This window comes from Rhinopithecus bieti, unplaced genomic scaffold (assembly GCF_001698545.2).
Source record: "Rhinopithecus bieti isolate Rb0 unplaced genomic scaffold, ASM169854v2 scaffold_3041, whole genome shotgun sequence".
NCBI lineage: Eukaryota > Metazoa > Chordata > Mammalia > Primates > Cercopithecidae > Rhinopithecus > Rhinopithecus bieti.
Window position 1 is genome coordinate 2,007,206 of NW_016804262.1, and position 13,751 is coordinate 2,020,956.

Consider the following 13,751-nt stretch of genomic DNA (forward strand, 5'->3'; position numbering starts at 1 on the left):
CATTTTTTTTTTTTTTGAGACGGAGTCTCGCTCTGTCACCCAGCCTGGAGTGCAGTGGCGCGATCTCGGCTCACTGCAAGCTCTGCCTCCCGGGTTTGCGCCATTTTTCTGCCTCAGCCTCCCGAGTAGCTGGGACTACAGGCACCCACCACCTCGCCCGGCTAGTTTTTTGTACTTTTTAGTAGAGACAGGGTTTCACCGTGTTAGCCAGGATGGTCTTGATCTCCTGACCTCATGATCCGCCCGTCTCGGCCTCCCAAAGTGCTGGGATTACAGGCTTGAGCCACCGCGCCCGGCCGAAGATAACATTTTAAACTTAAATGACTGTACAGTTATTGAGTGGTAGCCTGCTCATCGTGACTGTTGCCATTCCCTTCTGCATTACTATTTAAATGCCTTTTTGCTTACAACCTAATTTTGTTTTCCCACCTATGGGCTTTTGCTATCTGTGTTTTGTATCTTAGTTCACTTGAAGCCCTTGGGAGCAGCTAAAACAGTTTTATTTCTGAGTCTCATCAGGTCACAGTGTGTATGTTTGGGGGAGACTGAGAGGGGGTTGGAGAGCTGCGTGAGGAGAAGGCTCTTCAGAATGTGAAGACATTCCCATTTGCCTGGTAATGGGATTCTGATAGGAGCCTTAGTCAGGTGGGAAGCAGAGCTCTGGATGTGGCCCCGTTGCTTGGCTGCACTGGACCTAAACATGGCCCTTTCTGGAAATGCTAACAGTGCATATGATTAGCAAAGAAGAGGATATGAACAGACCTGGAGATGTTAAAGGCACTATATTGGCCTGGCACGGTGGCTGTCGCCTGTAATCCCAGCACTTTGGGAGGTGAAGGTGGGAGGATCTCTTGAGTTCAGGAATTCAACACCAGCATGAGCAACACAGCAAGATCCATCTCTACAAAAAGTGAAAATTAGCCAGGTGTGGTGGCGTCCACCTGTTGTCCCAGCTACTCGGGAGGCTGAGTGGGAGGATTGCTTGAGCCCAGGAGTTTGAGGCTATAGTGAGCTATGATTATGCTACTGCACTCCAGCTTGGATGACAGAGACCCTAGCTCAAAAATCAAATGATCTAACAACCACCACCACAGAGCGCTGTGCCGTTGTGAAGTGGTGGTGTTCTGCAGATGCCTAGGGCCCTCTCTATCTGGAGTCAGCACCTCAGCCCTGCCCCCTGTTCAGAATCAGGGATGTAGCGCTGCGAGCCCAGGGTGGAAGGAGTGCACCCTGCCTGTGCTGGGACAGTGAGGAGTGGGCTTCAAGCCTACTCCATTTCCCCTCCCTGGTGCGGCCCCTCTTTGAGGTGGCGTCTGTGTTGCTGTGGCATGCACAGCACCCTCATTATTTCTCTCTCTTTTTTCTCTCCCCTCCCTCTGGCACTTTCACTTGTTTTTCTCTGCATGGTTTCTGTATTATTAGTACTGAGGTAAGAACTGGCCAAGTGCCTTGTCTACAGCCCCTTCTCCTCCTTTGCTGTCTGTCCTGCCCACCCAGGCCCTTTGCCCCTTCTTGTCTGGAGAGCATCAGGAGGGTCGGGTCGGGGCATTCCTCTGCTGGCTGTGTGCAGCTGGCTCCACCTTCAGGCTCTCCTTGCCCTTTCCCACCCAGGTTTCTGTGCCCAGGTGTCTTCTCCGTTCTCGTCTCTCCCCAGGCGGAGGGCCTGCAGCGAAGGCCCGTGCGGGTGGGGCACCTCCTCCCCTTCCCGACCCAAGCTTCACCTCTTGTCCCCTGTGCAGTGTGGAGGTCATCCGTTTGGGCCACAGCTACTTCATCAACTGGGATAAGAAGATGTTCTGCATGAAGAAGCGGACGCCTGCAGAAGCCCGCACCACCACTCTAAATGAGGAGCTGGGCCAGGTGGAGTACATCTTCTCCGACAAGACGGGCACCCTCACCCAGAACATTATGGTTTTCAACAAGTGCTCCATCAATGGCCGCAGCTACGGTATGGTGGCACCACTGGGGACTGGGGGCTTGCACCTCGCCTAGAAGGACAGTGGGACTGGGGCCCCACAGTTTCCTTAACATTGGTTTTTTCTTCCTTCCTAGTTGGGTCTGAGGGGCCTCGAAAGGGCACAGTGGCTCATGCCTGTAGTCGTAGCACTTTGGGAGGCTGAGGTGGGAGTACTGCTCGAGCTCAGGAGTGCGAGACCAGCCTGGGCAACATAGTGAGACCCCATCCCTACAAAAAATTTAAAAATCAGCGAGGTGTGGTGGCATGCACCTGTGGTCTCAGCCAGCCAGTGACTCAGGAGGCTGAGGTGGGAGGATCACTTGAGCCTGGGAGGTCAAGGCTGCAGTGAGCCATGATCCTTTTACTGCACTCCAGCCTGAACGACAGAATGAGGCCCCGTCTCTTGAGAAAAATTCACACACAAAGAAGAGGTCCATTCGGTGTCCCATGTCAGGAAGCAGATCCTGGCTGGGCACAGTGGCTCATGCCTGTAATCCCAGCACTTTGGGAAGCTGAGGCAGGTGGATCACCTGAGGTCAAGAGTTCAAGACCATTCTGGCCAACATGGTGAAACCCAGTCTCTACTAAAAATACAAAAATTAGCTGGGCATGGTGGCAGGTGCCTGTAATCCCAGCTATTTGGGGGGCAGAGGCAGGAGAATTGCTTGAACCCAGGAGGCGGAGGTTGCAGTGAGCCGAGTTTGCGCCATTGTACTCCAGCCTGGGCGACAAGAGTGAAACTCTATCTCAAAAAAAAAAACCAACAAAAAAAATTAGATTCTGAGAGTCCTCCCCTGATGCCCTGACCCTGGTCTCAGCTCCAGGAATTAGGGGGGCTCCTTGGCTGTTTGAAGTGAGACACTGGCCTCTGGGCATCCTGGCCAGGCGGAACCCTGCTGCACTCTCCCCTGTTGCTGCTCAGGGTCCTTGTGAGTCTGTGGAATGTGGCTGTGGTTGGACTTCCCAGTGTGGCCCTGCCTTAGTGGTCTGTGGCTGTGCTGCTGGGATGGCCTGGGGCAGCATGTGGGGCTGACTTTTATGCAGAGTGTGGACCCCTCTTGTAACTGCTTTCTGTACTGACCAATGCCTTTCAGTCAGTGTCTGAGCCTTGTCTGCTGCACAGGTCTAATGGGTGCAAGGAGGCCTGGGAGGTGTGGAATTGGCGCTGCCGTAAGGGGAGTGCCACCTAGGGTGGAGACAGGGATGGTGAGCAGTGGGTGCCGGGGCTCTTTCATGGCCAGGCCTTGGGGTTCTAGGGTCTAGGGTGCCTACTGTCTCCTATCCTGCAAGGTCAGCAGTGTGACTGAGTGACTCACACTGTGACAGCTGCTCAGCGATTAGGGTTGAGGGGCTCAGTGCCTGTGGGGATTCTGTGTTGGAGGTGTTTTTCCGTGCTCTAGAGCTTTCTGGCTCTGACATTGCTTCTTTTTCTGCCCTGGCTCTATGTAGGTGATGTGTTTGATGTCCTGGGACACAAAGCTGAACTGGGAGAGGTAAGATTCAGTCTCCCTAATTCTATGTGCCAGTGAAACAGGGTGCCCGGCCAGTAACAGTTAGTGTAATCAGGAGTGATGTGTTGTCTGGATAGGAAATGGAAGCTGCTTGGAGAAATGGGTGTTTTAAGGCAGAACTGGTGATGACGAAAGTGGAAATTTTGAGGTCCACTGTGGACAAGAGCCTACTGAGACTTGGGAGGGCAGGGATGAACGCTTCCCCGGGATGCAGCCTGGCACCCCAGCCTTTCCTAAGAGCCTTCTTACGTGTTCCAGAGGCCTGAACCTGTCGACTTCTCCTTCAATCCTCTGGCTGACAAGAAGTTCTTATTTTGGGACCCCAGCCTCCTGGAGGCTGTCAAGATCGGGGATCCCCACACACATGAGTTCTTCCGCCTCCTTTCCCTGTGTCATACTGTCATGTCAGAAGAAAAGAACGAAGGTGGGCTGAGGAGCCGGCTCGCACTCTTCCGACCTGACTCTGCCCTTGGGCTCTGCTCTCCTCTGCAATGTGGCTGGGCTGGGGCATCCTGGGTGGGGCACATGGCTGAGAGAGGCCACTTATATCACGTGTATTCTTCCTCCCCACCCAGGAGAGCTGTACTACAAAGCTCAGTCCCCAGATGAGGGGGCCCTGGTCACTGCAGCCAGGAACTTTGGTTTTGTTTTCCGCTCTCGCACCCCCAAGACGATCACCGTCCATGAGATGGGCACAGCCATCACCTACCAGCTGCTGGCCATCCTGGACTTCAACAATATCCGCAAGCGGATGTCAGTCATAGGTGAGGCCAGGACTGGGGTGCTGGGGCATTTGGGGGCAGCATTAAGGCCTGGAATGTGTGAAGTGTGCCAGGTGACTCTTGATGTGTTTAGGTTGCCTGTCTGAATTTCTCTGGCACTTTCTCTACCTGCCCCATTCATAGTGCGGAATCCAGAGGGGAAGATCCGACTCTACTGCAAAGGGGCTGACACTATCCTGCTGGACAGACTGCACCACTCCACTCAAGAGCTGCTCAACACCACCATGGACCACCTTAATGTGGGTGTGAGGAGAGGAGGGGCCAGCCTGGGGGTTCTACTCTTAGTGTGGGGGAGGCGGCTTGTATGTTTTATTGTGTAAATTTAAGGTCTACAACGTGATGTTTTGATGTGTATATATAGTGAAGTAATTACTACAGTCAGACGCGTTAACTCATCAGCCAGCTCCCATAGTTACCTCTTTTTGTGTGTGTGGTGACAGTCCCTAACTGTGGAATGTGGCACACGCCCAGTCTACAGTGCAGGATTATTCATTGTCGCCCTCATGCTGTCCACTAGCTCTCCAGACTTACCCAGGTGTGCCTTTCCACTCTGCTTCCAGGAGTACGCAGGGGAAGGGCTGAGGACCCTGGTGCTGGCCTACAAGGATCTGGATGAAGAGTACTATGAGGAGTGGGCTGAGCGACGCCTCCAGGCCAGCCTGGCCCAGGACAGCCGGGAGGACAGGCTGGCTAGCATCTACGAGGAGGTTGAGAACAACATGATGGTACGGCCTGTGGGACGGGCCATGGGTGGGCACGGAGGGCTCATGCCTGCGACTCTTGTGCCAGGAATCCTTGTGGTATTTTCAGCTGCTGGGTGCAACGGCCATTGAGGACAAGCTTCAGCAAGGGGTTCCAGAGACCATTGCCCTCCTGACACTGGCCAACATCAAGATTTGGGTGCTAACCGGAGATAAGCAAGGTGAGAGCCCAGCAGAGCAGAGGCACTTGCAACTGACAGTAGCCCTGTTGGACCCTTGCATGGAGCTGAGGACATCAGGCAGGCAAGTGTGCTGACCTTGTTGGGTGCCTGTCCGTAGCTCCTGCGTTCTCTCTTGGTAGAGACGGCTGTGAACATCGGCTATTCCTGCAAGATGCTGACGGACGACATGACTGAGGTGTTCATAGTCACTGGCCATACTGTCCTGGAGGTGCGGGAGGAGCTCAGGTAAACAAGAAGCCTAAGGGAGGCGGTGCTCTGCATTGTGCCCAGGGCTCAGGTGGGGGTTTCTGGACCCTGTTTAGGCTTGAATCCCTGCTCCCCACTGCCGTCCTGAAAGACCACAAGCGTATCATTTCCACCTCGACAGGAAAGCCCGGGAGAAGATGATGGACTCATCCCGCTCCGTAGGCAACGGCTTCACCTATCAGGAGAAGCTTTCTTCTTCCAAGCTAACTTCTGTCCTGGAGGCCGTTGCTGGAGAGTATGCCCTGGTCATCAATGGTCACAGCCTGGTAGGCATCGCTGTCCTTAGCTTGTGCAGTATCTTTTCAGGGAGCACGTCTGTCCAGGGCTTTTATATCTTGTTTTAATTTCCCCTGACTTCAGAGAAGACTCTGGTCTCAAAGGGGACTGGGAGGAGCTGAGACTCCCAGGTGTCTCCTGGAAAGACTGGCTTTCTCAGGTTTCTCTGTGCTCCAGGCCCACGCACTGGAGGCGGACATGGAACTGGAGTTTCTGGAGACAGCATGTGCCTGCAAAGCTGTCATCTGCTGCCGGGTGACCCCCTTGCAGAAGGCCCAGGTGGTAGAACTGGTCAAGAAGTACAAGAAGGCTGTGACGCTTGCCATTGGAGACGGAGCCAATGATGTCAGCATGATCAAAAGTGAGTGTGGGCTGTGCAGGTGTGTAGGTTGGGCTTGAGGCTGGGGAGGGGCCCACTGGGGTCTCTGGACTGCAGATGAATGATGGGAAGGGGGTTGTAACTTGGTAGGCTCTAAAGTGTGTGGCCGGTGGCCATCTTCACCCTCTTCTCATCTCTTGTCTCTGCAGCGGCTCACATTGGTGTGGGCATCAGTGGGCAGGAAGGGATCCAGGCTGTCTTGGCCTCCGATTACTCCTTCTCCCAGTTCAAGTTCCTGCAGCGCCTTTTGCTGGTGCATGGGCGCTGGTCCTACCTGCGAATGTGCAAGTTTCTTTGCTATTTCTTCTACAAAAACTTTGCTTTCACCATGGTCCACTTCTGGTTTGGCTTCTTCTGCGGCTTCTCAGCCCAGGTAATAAGTGTCCCCGGTCCACTGTAGTGCACATCTGTTAACCTGAGTGCAGAGGTTCTATCTGTCTTGTTTATCACTCAGTCCCCCAGGGCCTATCTATTTTCTGGTACATACTTTTTAAAAATGCTTATTAAAGGAGGAGAGAAGGAGCCTGAGAAAATTTCTTAGGGTTCTCTGTATGTGACATCAGCTGTCTTCTTGTGCCTGATGTGTAGCAAAGAAAGGTTGCATGCTCCCTTGCTCCCTGTTCTCTTCCAGACCGTCTATGACCAGTATTTCATCACCCTGTATAACATCGTGTACACCTCCCTGCCAGTCCTAGCTATGGGGGTCTTTGATCAGGTATGGGGGTCTTTGATGATCAGATGGGATGCGGGGAAGGTCACTGCTTGAAGGAGTCACCTAGACATGTGTGACACTTGTGCCCATTGTCTGTGGCCACTGGGAAGGCAGTTCTTTCAGCTGGGGAAGGTGTGGCTGGTTCTCCCTCCTGGTTGCAGCTGATCTAGAACTCTCTTGGGTTGCTGAACTAAGTTAGACTGGGGGTGGCTGGCTTGAGGTTGGTTCTAGCTGCCAAAGACTTTGGAAAGGAGGAGGCAGGGACAGAGTCTGCCCTTGGCCTTGTGGAGTCAAAATGGCAACCTCTGAGGCCCCCTATGCTACATGGTCCTCCCACACAGGATGTCCCTGAGCAGCGAAGCATGGAGTACCCTAAGCTGTATGAGCCGGGCCAGCTGAACCTTCTCTTCAACAAGCGGGAGTTCTTCATCTGCATCGCCCAGGGCATCTACACCTCCGTGCTCATGTTCTTCATTCCCTACGGGGTGTTTGCCGATGCCACCCGGGATGATGGCACCCAGCTGGCTGACTACCAGTCCTTTGCAGTCACTGTGGCCACATCCCTGGTCATTGTGGTTAGCGTGCAGGTATGAGGCCGTCCAGGAACTCCCCTCTTCTTTGGAAGGAGTGAGCCTTCTGTCCCTGGGGCTGCCGTGGGCACTACAGTTCTGTTTCTGGGGGAAGGGGTTTTTAGAGGGTGCACCTGCCTGATTATGCCTACTTTCTGCAGATTGGGCTGGACACAGGCTACTGGACGGCCATCAACCACTTCTTCATCTGGGGCAGCCTTGCTGTTTACTTTGCCATCCTCTTTGCCATGCACAGCAATGGGCTCTTCGACATGTTTCCCAACCAGTTCCGGTTTGTGGGTAAGTCCCCGTGGCCTCCTTGAATCAGTGAGGAATCACAGCTGTTCCGGGACTAACAGGACGGTCAGCCAATCTGCACATTTCAACATTTCTTATGTGCCAAGTATTCTGTGAGGTGCTAAGGGAATATCAAGTTATATCTGACCCAGGCCTTGCCCCCAAAGAGCTTTCATATCCATGAAAGTGAAGAACAGCCCTGCTAGACCATGGAAGGCCAGGCTTCACGATCAGTAGAGTTGCTTTTGTTGAGTTAGCCAGGGACAGTTCCAGAGAGGGGGCTGCTGTGAGTGGAGACAGGACTGGGGAGTCAGATTCCAAGTTGGAGAGCTGGAGGTGTTTGTAGGGAATGGGTGGGGAATGGAGACTGCTCCAGCTAGAATGGGCAAGAACGCTCATTGAGAAGCAGTCGGGGAGAGGCTGGAAAGGTGGAGCATTTGAGGTGTCAGAACGCCAGGCTGTCAGGATTGCATCCAACTTGCTGGGAGTCTTGATTCATTTATTTAGAGGAAGAGGAGGGAGCAGCATCAAAAGACTGCTTGAGAAAGATGAAGCTGGTGTTGATGTCCAGCAAGGAAGTTACCAGAGTGACCAAGTGCGAACTGGTTCAGAATTGGTGCCACGGTGGCCGTGGTGGGTGGCAAAGAGGTGGGAGGTATGAAGTGAAGGAAGTATTTACAGATCTTGGCATTTGCTTCAGATCTGTTTGTTCATTTATCACACGAGCAATTTTTTTTTTTTTTTTTTTTTTTTTTGAGACAGAGTCTTGCTCTGTCGCCCAGGCTGGAATGCAGTGGCGCGATTTCTGCTCACTGCAAATTCCGCCTCCCAGTCTCAAGCGATTCTCCTGCCTCAGTCTCCTGAGTAGCTGGTACTATAGGCGCCCACCGCCATGCCTGGCTAAGCTGGCTAATTTTTGTATTTTTAGTAGAGATGGGGTTTCACCGTGTTAGCTAGGATGATCTCAATTTCCTGACCTCATGATCTGCCTCCCTTAGCATCCCAAAGTGCTGAGATTACAGGTGTGAGCCACCGCGCCTGGCCCACACAAGCATTCGATAGCACCTAGTATCTGACCCGTTATTCTGAGTGCCCGGGGGGGTGGGGGCAGCAATTAACCAACAGGTGGAAGCGGTTGCCCTCCTGGATTTTATATATGAGAGAGACAGATAATTTATACATGAACAGATATGATGTCTGGAACTAATAAGTCCTTTAAGAAACATCAAGTGGGCTAGAGAGTGACAAGCATTGTTAGCAAAGGCCTCTTGTGGAATGGACATTGGTACAGATACTTTTTTTTTTTTGAGACAGAGTGTCACTCTGTCGCCCAGGCTGGAATGCAGTGGCATGATCTTGGCTCATTGCAAACTCTGCCTCCTGGGTTCAAGTGATTCTTCTGCTTCAGCCTCCCAAGTAGCTGAGATACAGGTATCTGCCACCACGCCTGGCTCATTTTTGTATTTTTAGTAGAGATGCAGTTTCACCATTTTGGCCGGGCTGGTCTTGAACTCCAGACCTCAGGTGATCCACCCACCTCGGCCTCCCAAAGTGCTGGGATTACAGGTGTGAGCCACTGCGCCCAGCTGGCACAGAGAAATCTGAATAAAGGGAAAAGGAGACTGCCATGTGGCTCTCTGGGAACCATCAATCCAAAAAGAGGAAACAGCAATATATATAAAGGCCTTCAGCCCGGGCCGGGGAGGAGGTCTTCTGCACGTGGAGCTGGGGAGGAGTGGAGGAAATGAGCTGGAGGGTGGGGATGTGGAATCAATCTGGATTATTTAAGCCCTTATGGGTCAGAGGAAGAGCTTTGAATTTTTAATATTAATCTAAATGTGAGAGGAAGCCATTGGAGGGTTTTGAGCGGAGAAATACCATAAGCTTACAATGTTTTTAAAGGGCCACTCTTACAGTTTTGTGGATAATAAAGTGTAGGGGGCAAGGGTGGAAATGGGAGACTAGTTAGGAGGTGAGAGCCTGATGAGGGCTTAGAATAGAGTAAAAGGCCGTGGGATTCCAGAGATGTTTTGAAAATGGAACCAACAGATTGAATGTGGGGTCCAAAGAAGAGAGAAAAATGAATCAAGGTAAAAAACAAAACAAAACAAAATTTTAAAAAGAAATGAATCAAGATCCGTTGCGGGGTTTTTAGTTGGAGCAACTGAATGGGTTGTGGCATTTCCTGAGCTGAGAAAGACCCAGATCAGATCTGGGGGAAGGAAGCAATAGTTGAGTCTGGGCCACGGGAAATTCGAGATGCCTGGTGGATGTTCAACAGACATGTCAAGTCTGGCAATTGAAGCAGCAGGTCTGGAGCTCTGAGGGAGTTTGGAACTAAATTTGGAGATCTACATTTGGAGGGTGAGCCTGGAGAAGCGGGAAGCCAGAGGTGACTTAGGCTTTGAGAGTGGGGAAGTGGAGCTGCCAGAAATGGGAATGGGGAATGTCCGCCTTGTGACTCCCAAGGCCACCGACTCCTCTCCATCCCCAGGGAATGCCCAGAACACCTTGGCCCAGCCCACGGTGTGGCTGACCATCGTGCTTACCACGGTCGTCTGCATCATGCCCGTGGTTGCCTTTAGATTCCTCAGGCTCAACCTGAAGCCGGATCTCTCTGACACGGTGAGAAGCTGGGCTACCTGCTGTGGGAGGCAGAGATGGGATGGCCTGAAAGGCCTCGTGTGAACACTGAGGGGCTCTGTGGGGCCGTGTCGCTGCTCAGTGTGTTGGTGCTTATCTGCTCTTCCTGGGGACAGACACCGTGTGCAGCTGGCCGCGGAGGCCTCTGCGTCAGCCTGGTCCTGGGCGCTGTGGGTCCCTTCTCCTTGGCGATGTCTGACACCTCCACGATGACAGAGGGCTCTTCCCTGTGCCCCTCTGCAGGTCCGCTACACGCAGCTGGTGAGGAAGAAGCAGAAAGCCCAGCACCGCTGCATGCGGCGGGTTGGCCGCACGGGCTCCCGGCGCTCCGGCTATGCCTTCTCCCACCAGGAGGGCTTCGGGGAGCTCATCATGTCTGGCAAGAACATGCGGCTGAGCTCCCTCGCGCTCTCCAGCTTCACCACCCGCTCCAGCTCCAGCTGGATTGAGAGCCTGCGCAGGAAAAAGAGTGACAGTGCCAGTAGCCCCAGTGGCGGTGCCGACAAGCCTCTCAAGGGCTGAAGGCTGAAGATGGATGCCCTGTGCCAGTGACCAGAGCACCCAGGGCTGGCCAGTCACTGAGGGAACAGTGTCTCGGAACTGCTGGTCCTCACTCCTTGCCTCCTGTCCCCCCGGTAGACTCTGTCCTGCTGGTCCCACCACACATGGCTGGGACATCCATTCCCAGCTGCAGGCCCTTCCATCAGCTGGGGAGCTAGAGGGAGCAGACCCAAGGGCAGAGCAGAGGCTGAGGCACGGGGAGCCAGCCCCAGTTGGGGACCAGATGTGGAACCAAAAACAAGAATAAACTGTGAGAGATTGCGTCTGCCCCTGCCCTGCCTGGGACCCACAGGGAGACTATAATCTCCTTATTTTTTTACTCCTACTCCCCAGAGGGGCCCTAGTGCCTCTGTTCCTGAATTACACAAGAATGTACCATGCCGGGAAGCCAGAGACCTGCGGGGGCCTCGGCCCCTCACATTGTGTATGTCTCTCCTTGATTTGTGTTGTGTCCAGTTTGGTTTTGTCTTTTTTATTTGGCAAGTGGAGGAGGCTTTTATGTGACTTTTATGTTGTGGTTGGTGTCTGTCTTAACTCTCCTGGGAAGAGGAGGCTGGCACACACTGGGATGCCGCAGCCTGGGCGGCTGTGGGGTGGTTTGGGAGGATCCATGTCGGCTGTCCCTGCAGTGACCAGTGCTCTGTGGGACAGAGGAGCTGACCAGGGAAGGAGGTACCCATCAGCAGAGGGTGGTGGGAGAGTGTAAAGGAGGGTTTGGTCCTGTCTGCTTCCTCACCTTGAGAGTAAAGTGCTGCCCTCTGCCCCTAACACACATACATATCAATTCCTGGATTCCTTAGTCCTGCTGGCCTTGGGCTGGAGCCTAGGAAAGTGGCCCCCAAATCCTTAGTGAGCTAAAGCTGGGTCTGAAATTTGGTCGGTGGGGAGGGATAGTTTTCTTTTCTTTTTTCTTTTCTTTTTTTTTTTTTGAGATGGAGTCTCACTCTTGTCACCCGGGCAAGAGTGCAATGGCACAATCTCGGCTCACTGCAACCTCCGCCTCCCGGGTTCAAGCGATTCTCCTGCCTCGGCCTCCTGAGTAGCTGGGATTACAGGTGCACACCACCACGCTTGGCTAATTTTTGTATTTTTAGTAGAGATGGGGTTTCACCATGTTGGCCAGGCTGGTCTCAAACTCCTGACCTCGTGATCTGCCCACCTCAGCCTCCCAAAGTGCTGAGATTACAGGCGTGAGCCACCATGCCCAGCTCGGGGAGGGGTAGTTTTCTCTGATTTTAAATTTAAACCCAAGTTTATTGGCAGACTCCCTTTTGACCTCCCTTTGCCTCCCCATCTGGTGCTTTCTTGCACCTACACCCCAGGGTCCTGTGGTGGGGTTGCAGGGGGAAACCGTGCACCTGAGATGAGGCTGGAACAGGAATCGGCCTCTCTGGTCCCTTCTTCGGTAAGCAAGGAGCCCTGCCCCTGAGGCCTAGCCTCTGGCAGGAGGTGGTGGAGTCCTTGTGCCAGGTAGTAGAGGAGGAGAAGGGCAAAACCAGGCCCAGGCCAGCGTCTGGCTTGGTCTGGATGGGACACTGTCGGAGTTTGGCCATCCTTTACTTCGTCCACACCTGTGAAAATTTGCCAAGTTAGTCACTACCTAATCAGCCTTGTGAAGAATCCTTTCCTCTTCTTTGGTAGTGGGTCGGGGGATACTTCAGGAATGGTGTGGAGCTGGGAGTGGGTAGGGGGATTTTAAATGTTTCATGTGGGAGCCCCAAAGGAACTGGAGGGGCTGCAGTGAGGTGGGGTGGGTGGGCAGGGAATGGGAGAGGGAAAGTCTTGGCAGGGAAATCCCTTTTGGCCACACAGTTTACAAACCCAGTATCATGTCTGTCTGTGTGTCTCTCAAGGTGAGAGTCTGATTTTTATACCAAAGAGGAAATGATTTTTTTTCATATTTTGTTTGTCTATATTATATAAATATATATATACAGTTATATATATATATTATTTTTTGGTTCTCTCTCGTTTTTTAGGGAGGGAAGAAAGTACCAAGTTGCATTGAGCTGTAATTAAGGAACATTATAATTTATGACACATTTCTATACTTGCAAAAATTATATCATTTTATGGATATAAGAGAAAAATGCCTTTTATAAAATTTCAATTTCTGAGAAGTGTGTAATTTGTCTCTTTTCTGATGTTTAACCAAGGCTGGTGGTGGAAGTAAAGACAGAAACTGTCTCTTAAATGTAATTGAGTGGGTAGATCTGGGATATCGTGGACAAATTGGAATCTGACTGGTGGGGAATAGCACCTCGTCCATTTGCAGACCTCCAGGGATCTGAGTTTCAGCTGAAGATGAAGATGGGGTAGTGGGTGGTACTGAGCAGCATATCGTATGGACTTTGGCTGGGTGCCTAGGACCTTGAACTGTTTACCTTTCTCCAAACACAGGCCAGCCTCTCGTCCCTGACACACGCCAGATGGATGTGTGTGTTGGGAAAGTACCTGATAAATATTTTAAGGTTTTGTTTTTTAACGCCCCGCTTTTCCGCATGCCTCACATCTTCCTGGCTTCTCAAGTGAGTATCAAGGAAGCTAAGTCTTACATTAAAGGGAGCTTTCCTCCAGGGAAGGGAGGGCGGGTGAGGATGGGGTCCTAGGAGTCAGGGCTAGGGTTAGTGCTGGCCTGAGGAGAAAGAAGTATAGCTTCCTCCACTGATGGTCAATATCAGCATGATCCAGCCCCACCCACAGGCTGATTTCCCCCTGACCCAGCCAGTGTTCTGTTACAGAACAATCCTTACTTCTCAAAAACGTAGACTGGATGCCGTGGCTCAAAGCCTGTAATCCCAGCACTTTGGGAGGCTGAGGCAGGAGGACCACTTGAGCCCAGCCCAGTTCAAGACCAGCCTGGGCAACATGGGGA

General features: G+C 52.5%; 1 protein-coding gene across 1 annotated transcript in view; it reads left to right on the top strand.

The window, feature by feature from the left end:
- ATP8B2 (ATPase phospholipid transporting 8B2) overlaps window positions 1–12,993 on the top strand; it is a 23,983-nt gene extending 10,990 nt beyond the window's left edge. The window contains exons 12-27 of the mRNA XM_017867426.1: window positions 1,430–1,948; window positions 3,407–3,450; window positions 3,727–3,892; window positions 4,044–4,232; window positions 4,374–4,489; window positions 4,811–4,975; window positions 5,061–5,172; window positions 5,313–5,418; window positions 5,561–5,705; window positions 5,893–6,076; window positions 6,244–6,467; window positions 6,726–6,809; window positions 7,148–7,393; window positions 7,537–7,675; window positions 10,167–10,297; window positions 10,559–12,993. Coding sequence (XP_017722915.1) covers window positions 1,430–1,948; window positions 3,407–3,450; window positions 3,727–3,892; window positions 4,044–4,232; window positions 4,374–4,489; window positions 4,811–4,975; window positions 5,061–5,172; window positions 5,313–5,418; window positions 5,561–5,705; window positions 5,893–6,076; window positions 6,244–6,467; window positions 6,726–6,809; window positions 7,148–7,393; window positions 7,537–7,675; window positions 10,167–10,297; window positions 10,559–10,837 — 2,849 coding nt within the window. The 3' untranslated portion in view covers window positions 10,838–12,993. The remainder of the gene's footprint in view (window positions 1–1,429; window positions 1,949–3,406; window positions 3,451–3,726; window positions 3,893–4,043; window positions 4,233–4,373; window positions 4,490–4,810; window positions 4,976–5,060; window positions 5,173–5,312; window positions 5,419–5,560; window positions 5,706–5,892; window positions 6,077–6,243; window positions 6,468–6,725; window positions 6,810–7,147; window positions 7,394–7,536; window positions 7,676–10,166; window positions 10,298–10,558) is intronic.
- Window positions 12,994–13,751: the final 758 nt, after the last annotated feature.